This window comes from Leptonychotes weddellii, chromosome 11, assembly GCF_054177405.1.
Source record: "Leptonychotes weddellii isolate Sample4059 chromosome 11, ASM5417740v2, whole genome shotgun sequence".
Lineage (NCBI taxonomy): Eukaryota > Metazoa > Chordata > Mammalia > Carnivora > Phocidae > Leptonychotes > Leptonychotes weddellii.
The window spans coordinates 71,406,221-71,419,480 of record NC_138379.1 but is presented as its reverse complement, the minus strand read 5'-3'; the positions used below and the strand labels follow the sequence as shown (position 1 = coordinate 71,419,480).

The 13,260-nt window shown below is 46.1% G+C and overlaps 1 protein-coding gene across 1 annotated transcript in view; it reads left to right on the top strand.

The window, feature by feature from the left end:
* The window catches only part of LOC145716028 (protein CEPU-1-like), a 759,467-nt gene that overhangs the window by 499,495 nt on the left and 246,712 nt on the right, over positions 1 to 13,260 (top strand). The window contains exon 2 of the mRNA XM_081797345.1: positions 3,582 to 3,666. Within this exon, the coding sequence (XP_081653471.1) occupies positions 3,582 to 3,666 (85 nt within the window). The remainder of the gene's footprint in view (positions 1 to 3,581; positions 3,667 to 13,260) is intronic.

The window sequence follows — 13,260 nt, the reverse complement described above, 5'->3', positions numbered from 1 at the left end:
ATCATTAGTTTTTTTATTATTATTATGTTAATCACCATATATTACATCATTAGTTTTTGATGTAGTGATCCATGATTCATTGTTTTTGTATAACATACTTCCATTTTTGAATAAAGTTTGGGTCTTTGGGCCCAGAGGGCAGGTAGGAGGTTGTAAGTGGTTTTTCTCTCTGCACCCTGAGGCTTACCTGAGCTCTGCTGGGTTTCCTGCCTGATCTGCAGCTCTGCACTTTCCCTTCACGGCCAGAGACAAAGATGGTTTGACTGGCTTAGATCAATGACATGCATACTGGTATAAACTGAACATCTTAAAGAGCCCCTATGAAGAATTATTTTCCTGCCCAGTCATAATAATGAAGTGGTGGCAGACAAAATGTATTAATAAAGCATCTTCCACCTTAAATGGATTTCTAAGTGTTTTCCTGTAGAGTTAATCATGTATGTAGGTCCCTTGGGAAGGCCGGTTGTTGTCATTATCCACATTCCCAGATGCAAAAAAACTAATGCTTATTTGTACCTACCTGGGAATTAGATGCAAGAGCCAGGACTAGAATTTATTATGAAAGGAATCATCCGTGCCATTCCCAAGCCTGTAGGGAAATGACTCCAAAGCCCAGAACGAATCCCTCTCCCTTCCCCACCACTGTAATTATTTCCAGCTGATGTGGTGAGGATGTGTGTACACAGAGGGGTTGGTGGGGGAGCATGAGGGACAGGTAAAATGGATAGATGGTTGATTAGAGGTAACTCCTTGACTTTAGGGAAAGAAGAACCCCAAATTCAGCAGACTATAAGTCATCAAACACAATCTTACTCTTTACTTACTATTTCCAAAGTTTCCCATTGTAAAATAGACATAAACTAGGGTTCTTGCAAGAATGGACTGGTGCAAAAATAGGTTTTTCTCTTTTTTTTTCCCCAAAAATATAAACAAAACTCTCTCGCTCTCTTTAGATGCCATTTTTTGTTTTTGCTTTTGCTTTTTTTTTTTCCTGATAGTAAAGTCATTTCTTGCAGCCATAAGTTGACAATTGATTTTTTTGGTGTTATATATCAAATGGTCCCCACTGGCCAAAAGTAGCAGATGGGTTTCCCTGAGAATTTAATCTCAGGAGAAGTCACCAGAGATGAGGAAAAATGATCCTAATGATGGATTAATTGAGAGCTTCAGTGTAAAGTTGCTCAACTTTTCTGGTTGATCGATTTCTGGTCAACTATTAAAAGGGAAAAACACGTTTGCTCAGTCTGTCTTTGTTACCCTGGAGTATGGCTCCCACATCTGCAAACCCTACCTCCATCCCTACCAATCTAAAGTAGTTAGAGGAGGGAGTAGAAGGGTGAAATGCTTGTTTCATCTCTAACACACGTGTCATCTACGTGTAAGTGGTAGTTATTATCTGCAAGGTGTAAGGACTTCTCTGGCACCAGGACTCTTATAGTTAGAATGATTCAATCTTTTTGGTGTTGGCTGGATGGCTTTGGGAAGAATGCTTTTCTGTTATTTAACAGGTGTTGAATAAAACCAGCTTCCTGGTTGGATCTGATAGAGAGTTGAGGGAGGAAGAGACCAAGTCATCATTGGTTGCCCCTTCTCTATCCCCAGGGAGAATCTGGGTCAGTGTAGGGGGCTAAGATCTGGGAGTCCTTGAGGAGAGAGTACTCTAGTGTTGGCACTGCTGTGTGGGCTGGGCTGTTCTGGGATTCTCCCCAGCTCAGGGGCCAGGCCCAGGAAGGGGAATGCACATTCGGTCTGAGCTGGACTTAAGGGAGAAATTAAAACGTAGGTATGCAGGGACCCACAGGAGCCAGAGAGGAGAAATGACAGGAAATGAGGCAAATTCAGTTTTTCCCTGGGTTTCGAGAATTCGAAAAACACACCTCTTAAGATGAAATCAGCTCTGCAAGGCTGTGAAGCCCAGAGAACTTGGGAGTACACGGTATAAATAAAGCAAGTGGCTCACACTCATTCATCTGAGTGAGCACTTTTGCAGGGCTAGCATCTTTTAACGTCGATAATACAAGAATAAAGAATGTAAGTTAGTGTCAGAACTTGACCAAAATTTTGATGCGATTTTGAAGTTTCACATACTAAGGGGCTTCTGTGATTTTGCATTTATTTTATATATGGAAGATCTCTGTTTAGAATGGTGGTGTTGAGTCTCCGGTGTTTGAAAGTAGCTTTCCTGGGGTGGGCGGGGTGCTGGTAGGGTGGGCGTTGACTATTGAATAAAAATTAGATTATTCTAAAGCATTCTTCCAACACTGTAAATTTACTCTAAATGCTAATGGATTGAATCTGATCATTTTAAAGGTGCATACAAGCATGCTGCAGGGTTTTCCTTTCCTAGTTAATTAGTTTGTGACCCTTATTAAGATGTCTTGGGCTTATTAAGATTGTGTGGTAACTTTGCCTTTCTTCTTAATTTGGAGGTGACAGCTCTTCAAGGGGGGAAATGGTTAAACTCCTCGCCTTGGCTGGTGCACTGCCGCGGCGCGGCGCGGCAGGGGTTAAGGTGGGCGCCCGCGCCCCGCGCCCCGCGCCCGCCCGCCGGGATGAGCGCGCAGTCCGCCGGCTCGCTCGCCGCTGGCCCGGGAGAAAGTGGCGGTCAGTGATGGAGCTGCTGCCATGACAACCCCGGCGGTCGGGGCCCGCGCGCGTCGGGGCTGCTCCCGGGAGGAAGGCGGCGCGGAGGCCGGGGGCGGCCGCTGAGCGTGGCGTCCGCGCGGCTCCGGTGCCGGCTGCGCCTCGCCTTCCCCAGCGAGCGAGCGAGCGAGCGAAGGGCCGCCGCGGTGCGCTCAGCCGGGCTGCTCCTGCCTCGGCCGCCGCCGCGGCGCCTGGCCCTGCCCAGACCCGCCGGATCGCAGCGGCTGCAGCGCGCATTTCGGCTCAGAGGAAGTTGACCGAGAGGCTGCCGTAGGAACCCCGGGTCCGGCTCGCACGAAGCTCGGCGGAGCCGCCTTCTGCGTGCTCTACTTTCCATTTGGCTATTGTTACGGATTGTTTTTCTGCCGGCAGTCCTTCCTCCGAAACTTACAAAGAAAGTGTTGGATTCCCCCTTGTTCGAACTGAGGAATTGCAGACCACCTCTGGGGAGCCGGATCTGACCCACCCCCTGTCCCCTTCTGGTACCAAAGTGCTTACTCCACTCCAAAGTGCCATGTCAGAACTGCTAACGGGAAGAAGGGACTCCTGAGACGTGCCCACACCTTTGCACCTGCCTTGCGCTTCCCCTTTCTTGGCCATCTTCCTCGGCCGAAGCAGCACCGAGGGAGCCCCCTTCGCTGTCCTCCGTGGAAATTGGTTATCCGAGGCCGGATTTGGGGGAGGAATATTAGACTTAGAGGAGTCTGCGCGCTCTTCTCCTCCCGCGCCTCTCGGTCGCCGCTAGTTCACTGCTGGGTCCCTGAGCTCGCTCCCTCACCCCACCCACTTCCTGTGCTCGCCCGGGGGGTGTGTGCCGCGCCGCTGCAGGAGTTCTGGGAAGTTGTGGCTGTCGAGGATGGGGGTCTGTGGGTACCTGTTCCTGCCCTGGAAGTGCCTCGTGGTCGTGTCTCTCAGGCTGCTGTTCCTTGTACCCACAGGAGTGCCCGTGCGCAGCGGAGATGCCACCTTCCCCAAAGCCATGGACAACGTGACGGTCCGGCAGGGGGAGAGCGCCACCCTCAGGTAGGGAGCTGTCTTTCTTCTATGAATTGACAATGAGGTGTATGGGTTGGGGGGGGCAGGGGCAGGGGTGCAGGTGTGTGCACTGGAACAGCTGGTACGGAGGTCGCTGGTTCCTTGGGCTGCAGGATTCACGGATGAGCTGAGTGCTCTGCCCCGGGAACGTGGTGGTGTTAGGGAAACGCTCAGAGGTTGGGGAGATGAGCTGTTTCCCCAAAACTGGCCTCCTTGGCTCAGGACTTGGTAAGCATGAGGGGCGGCTGAGGCAGGGAGCCACCGAGATTGAGGACAGTGGCCTGGGCACTGTGTGTGCCCGAACCTGGTGGCCATGGTGACTGGGGACCTGGCTGGGGCTCAGCGTGAACTGTCATCTCTGAAGTTAATGAGTCCCAAAGGACCAGTCTGGCTTGATGTGAATGCCTTCACTCTGCCCATGCCATGGGGAGTTGCCCGTGGGCTCCTGTACTCCGGCAGAGCTGCTGTTTTGTCCTGGGCTTGCCTGTGTCTGGGCTTTTCTGGGGTGCCTTCATGCCATGAGCCGGTGGGTGGAAGGACATGCTTTTTCTTGTCTAAACATGGCTTTCTGAGATTGAAGTCATGGAGATGCGTCTGATTTGTCCATGGAAATTATCATTTACTCTGGTTACCTGTTCTCTCTTGGTGCTGTCCACTAAAGCAGTATGTGCAAAACTCATCTACTGAACTGACAGATTTCAGTGTTGAGTTGGGTCCTGATTGGTTTCTGGGGCTAAAGGTTACAGAAACTGAGGAGGAGAAGTGGAATCTTGGTTATGACTTGTGTAAGGTGGGATGAGTCTGTGTCCCTGATTACCCTGTCTACTGACATGTTAACTCAATTTCCAGTGTCTACACACTGCACCCCTCATAAGAGGGTAACAGAAAATTAGTGATTATAATGGGGAATCTTCCTCTCTAGAATTTTAGAAAGAGCATGAGGTAGAAGTTAAGAAGGTTCATGAGAAGAATGATTTCTCTGCCTCTTTGATTTAATATGCCTTCTTACATAAAGTTTCCCAAACTGGGCCACTGCAAGGCAACATGGCAATATTCCTATCCTTTACATATGAAAGTTCTTGGAAAGATAATATTGGTGCTGGTGTCCATTGTTTTGCCCCTGGTGACTGTTCTGCTAAAATTGCATTGTTTATGGATGGTACTCTTAAGGAAATACCCACGGGACAGAAAATGTTGACGAGGGGGCCCTGGAAGTACGGGGCTGACTTGTCAGAACATTGCCAAAGGAAGTGTGTGATTTAAGGACCCACACAGGGCCTGCAAAGCATCCCATCTTCCACTGCCTTTGTGGAGCTAATGTCCATGGCCCCAGTGAATTCCTAGTTACTCATTGGCTCAGGAAACCCACCTCTCCACTAAGCCCTTTCGGGACTATTTTGAACAAAGGTTAAATATCTAACTGCCTCCCACCCCAGAATTACTAGATCTGTTTTATAAGGGGATTTCACAGAGCTCTAAAAATGCTGTGATTTCAGACTGCTTAACGAGAGATACAGAAATGAAACCCTAACACAATACAGTGATGAATTTAGTGTTCTCTGGATGTTCCCTTTGTCCCTAACCCTTAGCTGCAAGCAGTAGTCCCCAAGAGATAAGAAAGAGTCATTCTCACATGTAGAACATTTTAGGAACAGATGGGATGGTAGTTTCAAGGAGAAGGTGGAAAGTAGTCAGCTCTGTGGAGATTTGGAGAAAAAGAAAGAGCAAAGGGGCTCTGACAGACAATGATCCCACATCTTAGGAACAATGATGGGGGGTTGGATGAGCCAGGATCTGGTTTCAGCCCCAGAGGGCAGCCCCCGAGGCTCATGAGAACGGAGACTCTCTGGAGGGTAGCTGAATTCAGCAGATGCTGAGCCAGGGCAAGCGCCTTCCTTAGGAACAGCTTCTCTTTAAAATTGCATTATCATGTGCTGGCTGCTTCTCTTTCTTTATCTTTCCTTCCATGACTTTCTTGCTCACTCTGGGCTTCCCTGTCCCTGTCCCTTTCAGGCACCAATGTCTGTTTGCATTTTCACATCTGCTCTGGTCTTGTTTAGGTGTAGATGGAGGAAGTGGAATACGATGGGGCTTCCTCTCTAGACCCAACCCTGCCATTGCATAAAAAGGCCCTCCTAGAACAACTCCTGCCATTCTTTGCCATTCTGTGCCAGCCCTTGGGACTAAATGTCTGACTGACATACAGAAGGAAGACCGTTCCAGTGGATGGAGCCCTACAGAGCAGGGATTAGAGGGGCCAGGATATGACTGACACCAACCTACTGGCCAATGGCCTGATTTAGGATGTGAATTGGGCAGCAGGTGTCACAGACGACTTGCACAGAGGAAACTCATGCCTCTGCAGGATGATCTGCATTCTTCTCAGGCTCTCATGCACTAGAACAAGCGAGGTCCACCATGTTGGCGTGTACTTTTGTGGAGTTCGAGGCCTTGAACTCTCAAGCATAGTCTCTGTACTGTGTAATTCTGTGTGCAAAGAAGCAAATAGGAATTTCAGAATGTATTTCGTTTACACAAAAATTGATACATTTGCACATAACCTGACTCTAGGTTGTAGTTGTCTAGTGGCTCAGGGCTCTGGGATTTTTTGTTTTTGTTTTTTGTTTTGTTGCTTTTTTGTGTATTATATGTGGATCGTTTCTTTTTTTCTTCCCTCTTTCCCTTCCTCTCTTCCTCCATCCCTTCTTCTTTCCTTTCCTTCCTTTCTTCATTTTTTTGTTCAGCATGTGACCAGGCTACACAGAAAACAACCAGGGCACCTCTGCCCTGCCCTGGAGAGCCGCCCTCTCCACAGCATGGTGGCTGAGCCCTAGGGCCACGCTTGTACTTTACTTCTCAACCAGCAGAGGACTTTTTGCTCTGGTTGCATGTTATTCTGCTTTGTTCTCACCAGTTTCATTTTTTGAAGATCTCTTCTAGTCCCCATAGAACGAATGCTTCAGCAGCAGATTCTAATGTGAGGAAACTTTTAAAAATGTTTTATTTCATCCAATTAGTGCTAACGATCCTTGCGGAGGTATTGAGAAACCTTTCACCCAACGGTGGCTTTGACAGCCTGAAAGGAATCGCAAACAACTTGCAATCTCCCACCCTTTCTGCCCTCCTGCTGCTGGTCTGTATGCATATTTTTTTTAAAAGGGTGAGGTTATGTAGAACAGAATGTGCAGTAATAAGAACATTAACTAAGGTTTAGGGAGCGCTTGCTCTGTGTCAGGTAGAATTTTGTTTTACATAGTATCTCACCTGTCGTCTAGCCTCCTAATATTAACATTTAACCCTAATAAAGACCCTGTGGGGTAGGTGCTATCCCCATTTTGCAGGTGAGGAAACTGAGGCACGAAGAATTTACATCATTTGATTAAGGTTGCGCAGATAGGAAGCTTTGAAGCCAGATTATGTGACACTAGTCGTAATAATGTTAATAAAATGAATAGCACTGTCAGTGATCTGTCAGTTACTGTGGGTGTTAAATATTTTGTATACATTGTAACATTTAATGTTCACAACAACTCTTGATATACACTTAATTTTCCCAACTTAGTAGCTGAGGAATCAGAGGTCTACAGCAGGGAATTTAGGTAGCATCACCCACGTAGCAAGGGGCAGAGCTGGAGCGCTCACTCAGGCCCTTACTCCGTGATCTTGTGCACCACACTTTCCCCACTGCATTCTGTGTTCTGATCCCTTGCTGGTACTTAGAGTCTCCTCTAGGCATTCTGGCTTAGACCTTCTCCTGCAATGTCGCTGAACTTTCTGTGTTCTTTCTCCTCGTGCATTGGGGGGGCAGCTAGGGCTTGGAAAGCAGATATCGTGCCGTATAATGTCATGAGCACTGTGTGCTCCCAGATGTTTCCTGAACAGATAAAATGAATGGAAACAAAACATAAACATCCCCCAGCCTATATGTCATTTGTCTCTTTACTGCATTTCTCCATCGTTTTATTTTAAAATACAGCTGTGGTCAACCAACAAAGACTTACTGAGTGGTTCTTGCAAGATGGGCCCTGAGCTGGGTTTTGGGGTGTGGAAAGACATGAGGCTTACACTTCACACTCCGGGGTCTTGAATCCAACTCAAAAGGCCAGGCAATGAGGTAACCAACAGATGAGGCAGAGTGTGCCCATTAGCGAATGGGCAGTATGTGTACGTGGGGTCAGAAAAGAGCTTTCCGACTGGACTCCTCTATAGGAATAGTGAAGAAGGAGTGAGGAGTGGGAGAGCCTGAGGTGCCCATCTGTGTGGATGTCACTAATCAGAGACCTTCACTAAGTGTGGCCTGTAGCTTGGCAATTCTGATGAGTGTGCTTCATGCTATCATAGATTCCCCCAATAAGGCAACAGCTAGTAAAGTGAATTATTTCATTGGGATCATCTGGTAAGTGAGTATCAGAGGCTGAGCTGTGCCTTCTCTCACTTATCTAGACTGTAGGCTTTGTCACGGCACAATGTCGGTTTTTCTTTTTTTTTTTGGATGAGTTAAGAAAAGAAAGGAAAGATCTGAGAAATGTACAAGATTGAAGTTGGATTTTGATATAGCAACTCCATGGAATAGAACAGAATAATGTTTTTGATATTTGAGAAAATGCATGGAGTGCCCTTCTAAACATAGGAAGCTGTGGCACACTTTATTCATACCGTGTAAAACACTTAGCATTTCATTTTATGACAGATGGATTCTCTCTTTGTCTCTGCAGCCAGTCCAGGGCCTCTTGAGGGCAGAAACTATGCCTTCTTCATGTTTGTATCCCAATACGCAGCACATGACTTGGTGCATGGTCTTTGCTAACAAAGTCTGAGTGGCTATCCTGCCTGTCTTTCTGCTATAGACATCCTGGCCCTTTCTCCACCTCACAGACATAGAAAACGAATTCTTGCTACAGGGGCTTTCTACCTGTGGTCCTCACTGTTGGGAATACCCCTGTCTTTCCACGGACAGCTATTAATCATTTTGGCCTCAGCTCAGATGGAACCCGCTCCCTGAAGCCTTTACCAACACCCAAACCAAAATGACCCTTACTACCTCCACACACATTACACTGACATACCATCTGGGATTTGTTTTTCCTCAGAGCAGGCATCCGTATCTCAAGTTTTCCTATTTCAGACATTTGATTATGTGTTTATGATCTGTCTTTCCCAACTGGGCTGTAATTTTCTGGAGAAGGGCTACCTTCTCGGTCTCATGCAGCACTGTGTCACCAGTATCTATCTGGCCAGTAGAAGGTGCTCAGAAAGGACCTGGTGCATGAATGGATGCAGGAAATCTGAGATCACTGTCTTCTCCTCCTTGCCCTTCCCTGTCCCTTTCCCTGAGTTGTGTTGTGTTGTCCTTGCCCTTGGACATGTTCCCGGCTCACTGTCATTTCTGACCGGGCCACCCAGCTGTGTGAGGTTGCTCCTGAGGAGTTACAAACACACATAATTGCGCTGGTGTCTTTCTGTCAGGGACACAGATGGGCTGTATCATCTGTCGGTTAGTTCAGAGCTGCACCCATGACGCGTGCCTCCCTCCTGCCAGGTCACTTCCCGACCCAGTCCTTAAGCCTTTGAAGAAATGCTCCTCTCTGATGAGGTGTTCAACCCCAGGTGCAGCTCGGGGACATCAGCATTTTCCAGATACGGAGCACCTCTCTGCCCATCCTTCCTTCTCCCCATGTGGAGTTTGCTGGCGTGGTTGTCTCATGCTGTAACTATCGATTCGTTGCTGATGCGTTAACTCGTTCAGAATAGCAATGCCGCTCGGGAAGCGTGTGCTGTTCCGACTGTGCTGCCCCTCCCAGGATCGACCGCCGTGTGCTCACCTCCGGGGCTTGCCAGCCATCCAGCCGGTGGACTGTGGCTCAGAAGAGCAAGGACAGATGGGGTTGTGGAGGGAGGCTCCTGGAAGCACACTCAGCCTTTTGAGGAGCCAAAAACTAAAATGGGAAAACGAAAAACCCAACCAGGCTTGGGGCAGAAGGAGAAGGAGTATGCCAGTTGTCACTGGAACCTGGTGAAGAGCACAGAGGGACAGGCTGGGCCCGGGTCCTCCGACGCTCCTCACCTGCAAGTATAGGTGCCTTGCAGAAATGTTTCTTTTGAGTTTGAAAGGATTGCAGAGACCAGGGAGTTGAGCTACCTGGTTTTACAGATAATGAGGGTAGTGATCATCAGTCTTGCACAAAGACGCCTTTGGGAAGGGTGAGGTGGTGCTGATACCCAGCCCATGCTTCCCCACTTGGCTGTGAGCCCTAGTGTAGGGCAACCTGTGCCTGAAAGACAGGCCACCCTCTCCTACTAAGTGCAAAATCAGCGTGCTGACAGTATCATGACAGTCAGCGAACATTTATCACCGTGCTCGCCGCTCACTGCTGGTCGTGTCTCGCGCCGAAGCCTGAGTTCTTAGCCTTCTGCTCCACCTCTCATTCCATATGGGACAGCACTGTTCACTGTATCAGGCTCCGTGCTAAGCACTCTGCGAACAGAGTCTTATTTAATTCCACCAGGTTGATGCAATTATTATTCTGATTTTACAGACCAGGAAACCAAAGCACTGAGAAAAGTAAGGCATTTTCCCAGATCCCACAGTCAGATGGTGGCTGAGCCTGGAACTTGGAACCAGTTTTGTGTGACTCGAAGCTGATTCTCTTTTTTGTACCACAGGACTTTTCTCATTCTATCCCTTCTTTGCCTCATTGCCAGGGTGTAATTCTTCTAGAAACCAGGTGAATTTGTTTTTTTTCCTACTTGTTCTGGAGCGTAAGAATCTCCCTTCTTGAAGTATTTTAGGAATGGGATATGGGAGTTTTTAAGCTTTTATGACATGGAGACACAAGAACTCTAGACGTTCCTTCTCATTACACATCCCTAGAATCTCCATAGTTTGTTCAGAATCAGTCTATTCCAGGTTCTCCCACCAGCTTTTTGCTTCAGAGATCAGCAGTCTTGGACTCTCTCACAGAGAGTTAGCAAATCCTCAAACGTCACCATGTATTTCTCTGGACTGGGATATTGAACAAATTGAGGTAGAAATACAGTTCTATGAGGATCCCACAAGCCAGTGTATCTGAATATCCGGCGGTGGGAGGCAGAGTGGGTGAGACCTTGACTATAAACTTTCTTCTTAGTTTTACTAGAAGACCACTGACATCTCTCAAGATGGGAGAATCTTGAAAAAATTTATGATTAGGGTTAATAGCATATTTATTCTCTTAGGTTCAAAGTCTCCACTGATGGGTAGAATATAACATTATCCTTGCATTATTTGAGGTTACTTTGCTTCCTTGGGAGAGGGTTGATGGCTTTCCACTCTGCATAACAGATTACTGATAAGAAATAAACAATATAATTTACATCATATAGATGGCCAAACAGTAGTGTTTTTAGGAAATTAAGAATTGGTTGGATTTAGGATGCAATTTCCAAATTGCCCATGTGCGCCAAGGTGGAGGAGGAAATAGGAATGTTTAACGGGAGCACGATTGATAGAGGCAAAGATTTCCAACAAAGACCTTCTAACTCATATTCTAGCGAGAATGGTATGCTAGAAAGAAAACGGCCTGGGGGACAGGATTTGGCTAACCCTGACTCAAGCATTGTGTCTATGAGCTGTTGGGCAAAAGTTTTTAATTGGTCTGTATAAAGAGGACAGTTATTACCTACCTCAAAGGGTTATTTTGGGTTAAAATGAAATAATGCACATAAAGCTTGGTGTATAACTATTACTCTTTCTCTCTCCATATATATATACAAATGCACACATATGTATGTATGTATATTTATATATAATATTCACACATTTGGCAATTTTCATTATAAACTGTTGTAGTTTAAATACCCATGTAGCTTCACTTTGATTGATACACTGGGTCTTGCTTGTGAAAGATCTGCAAAGAGAGGAATGCCTCTCCACAAACCCTAATTGTACTTTTGTGTGTTTCTCTACACATCTGTTTAGATCCTAGGACCCTCTTCAGTTCAAATAATTTCTTGCACTGTTTTATTTCTGACAGGGAGTGAGAAGAAAGGTATTTCTTTATTTTTCATAACAAGATTGTTGCATAGCAAGTTCTGACAGTTCATGGCTCTAAAGATGAATTTCCTACCAAAAAAAAAAAAAAAAAAAAGCCATACAGAAGGCTCTGTAGAGGCCGGTTCTCTGAAACAAATAGTGGGGTCAGGAGTTCATGTGTAGATTTAGGATTAGTAGACTTTTATTCCTTGGAAGACTGATTTTTCCATCATAATTACACTGGAGTCAGCTGACAAATAGAAATAGGGATGCCATTGCTTGGGGAGGAGGGGGTTAAGTCCTTCTGGCTTTAATGTCCTCTGATTGGAATCTTTCCATTCATTCACATCTCCTATGCATTAAGAGGCCAGCTCAGGACTTGAACAGTGATGGTGAAAATTGAGAAGAAAGTCTCTCTGCATTTGGTAATTTTTTTTCTGTTCAAGTCTGGGGTAAGACCAGTGTGCCTTCGCATTAGAAACTAATCACAGCAATCACCGATGGAAGCACAAAAAACAGACCTTTACACTTCAACTGTATGCCATGGAGCTCAAATTAATTTAAGTTATAGATAGAAGTCTCCCTCTTTCCTTATCTGGCTTTCCCAAATCTCACTGATTGACGTGGTTGAGTTATTTGGGCTTATTTGGGCCTATTTGGCCAACTTGTTCTCTTCTCGGTGTAAGATGCTTTGGCTCAGAAAGCTTTGGGGGTTTAGATTTGTCTTATAAAATGAACATATGAAATGATCTTGCAGCGGGATTATTTTTTAAATAGTAGAATTTTTAATGAAAAAAGCATCAACTGCTAGACTGATGGAAAATGACAAAACTGAAATCAGCCGTCAGATAAAACTTTCTTGGCCACATGTAGGCAAAGGAAGATACGTTTGTGTGAAAATAATTTCTTGATTTTCTCTGGCTTTCAGACAGGCTATAATGGAGTGGATGAGTGGAAAAGTGCACTCACACTCAGAAAAATCATCTTTGGACAAATGTGCTCATCAGGAAAGCTCAATCCAAAATAATTCTAACCAGTCGGAAGCTACGAGGAAGATAGTAAGATAGAGAATACATGCAAATTCCTTTTAATTTGGTGCAGTTATTATACATAAAAACTGGAAAGAGGAGTACTTTGGTGTTGTGGGTTGAGTTGTGCTCCCCTCCAAAAGGAGAACAAAAAGAGGGAGAGAGAGAGAAAGGAAGGAAGAAAGCAAGACAAAAGCTATGTTGAAGTCCTAACATTCAGTATCTCATAATGTGATCTTATTTGGAAATAGGGTCATTGCAGGGGTAATTAATGAAGTTAAGATGAGATTACACTGGAGAAAGGTGAGCCCCGATTCAGTAGAGCTGACATCCTTGTAAGAGGATGGCCACAGAGAAACACGGTGCACACACAGGGAGAATGCCATGTAGTGAAGAAAGCAAAGGTTGCAATTACACAGTTGTAAGTCAAGGACTGCCAAAGATGGTCAGTGAACCACCAGAAGGAAAAGGCAAGAAAGGATTCTCTCCTACAGGTTTCATAGGGAGCATGGGCCTGCCAACACCTTGATTTCAGACTTCTGG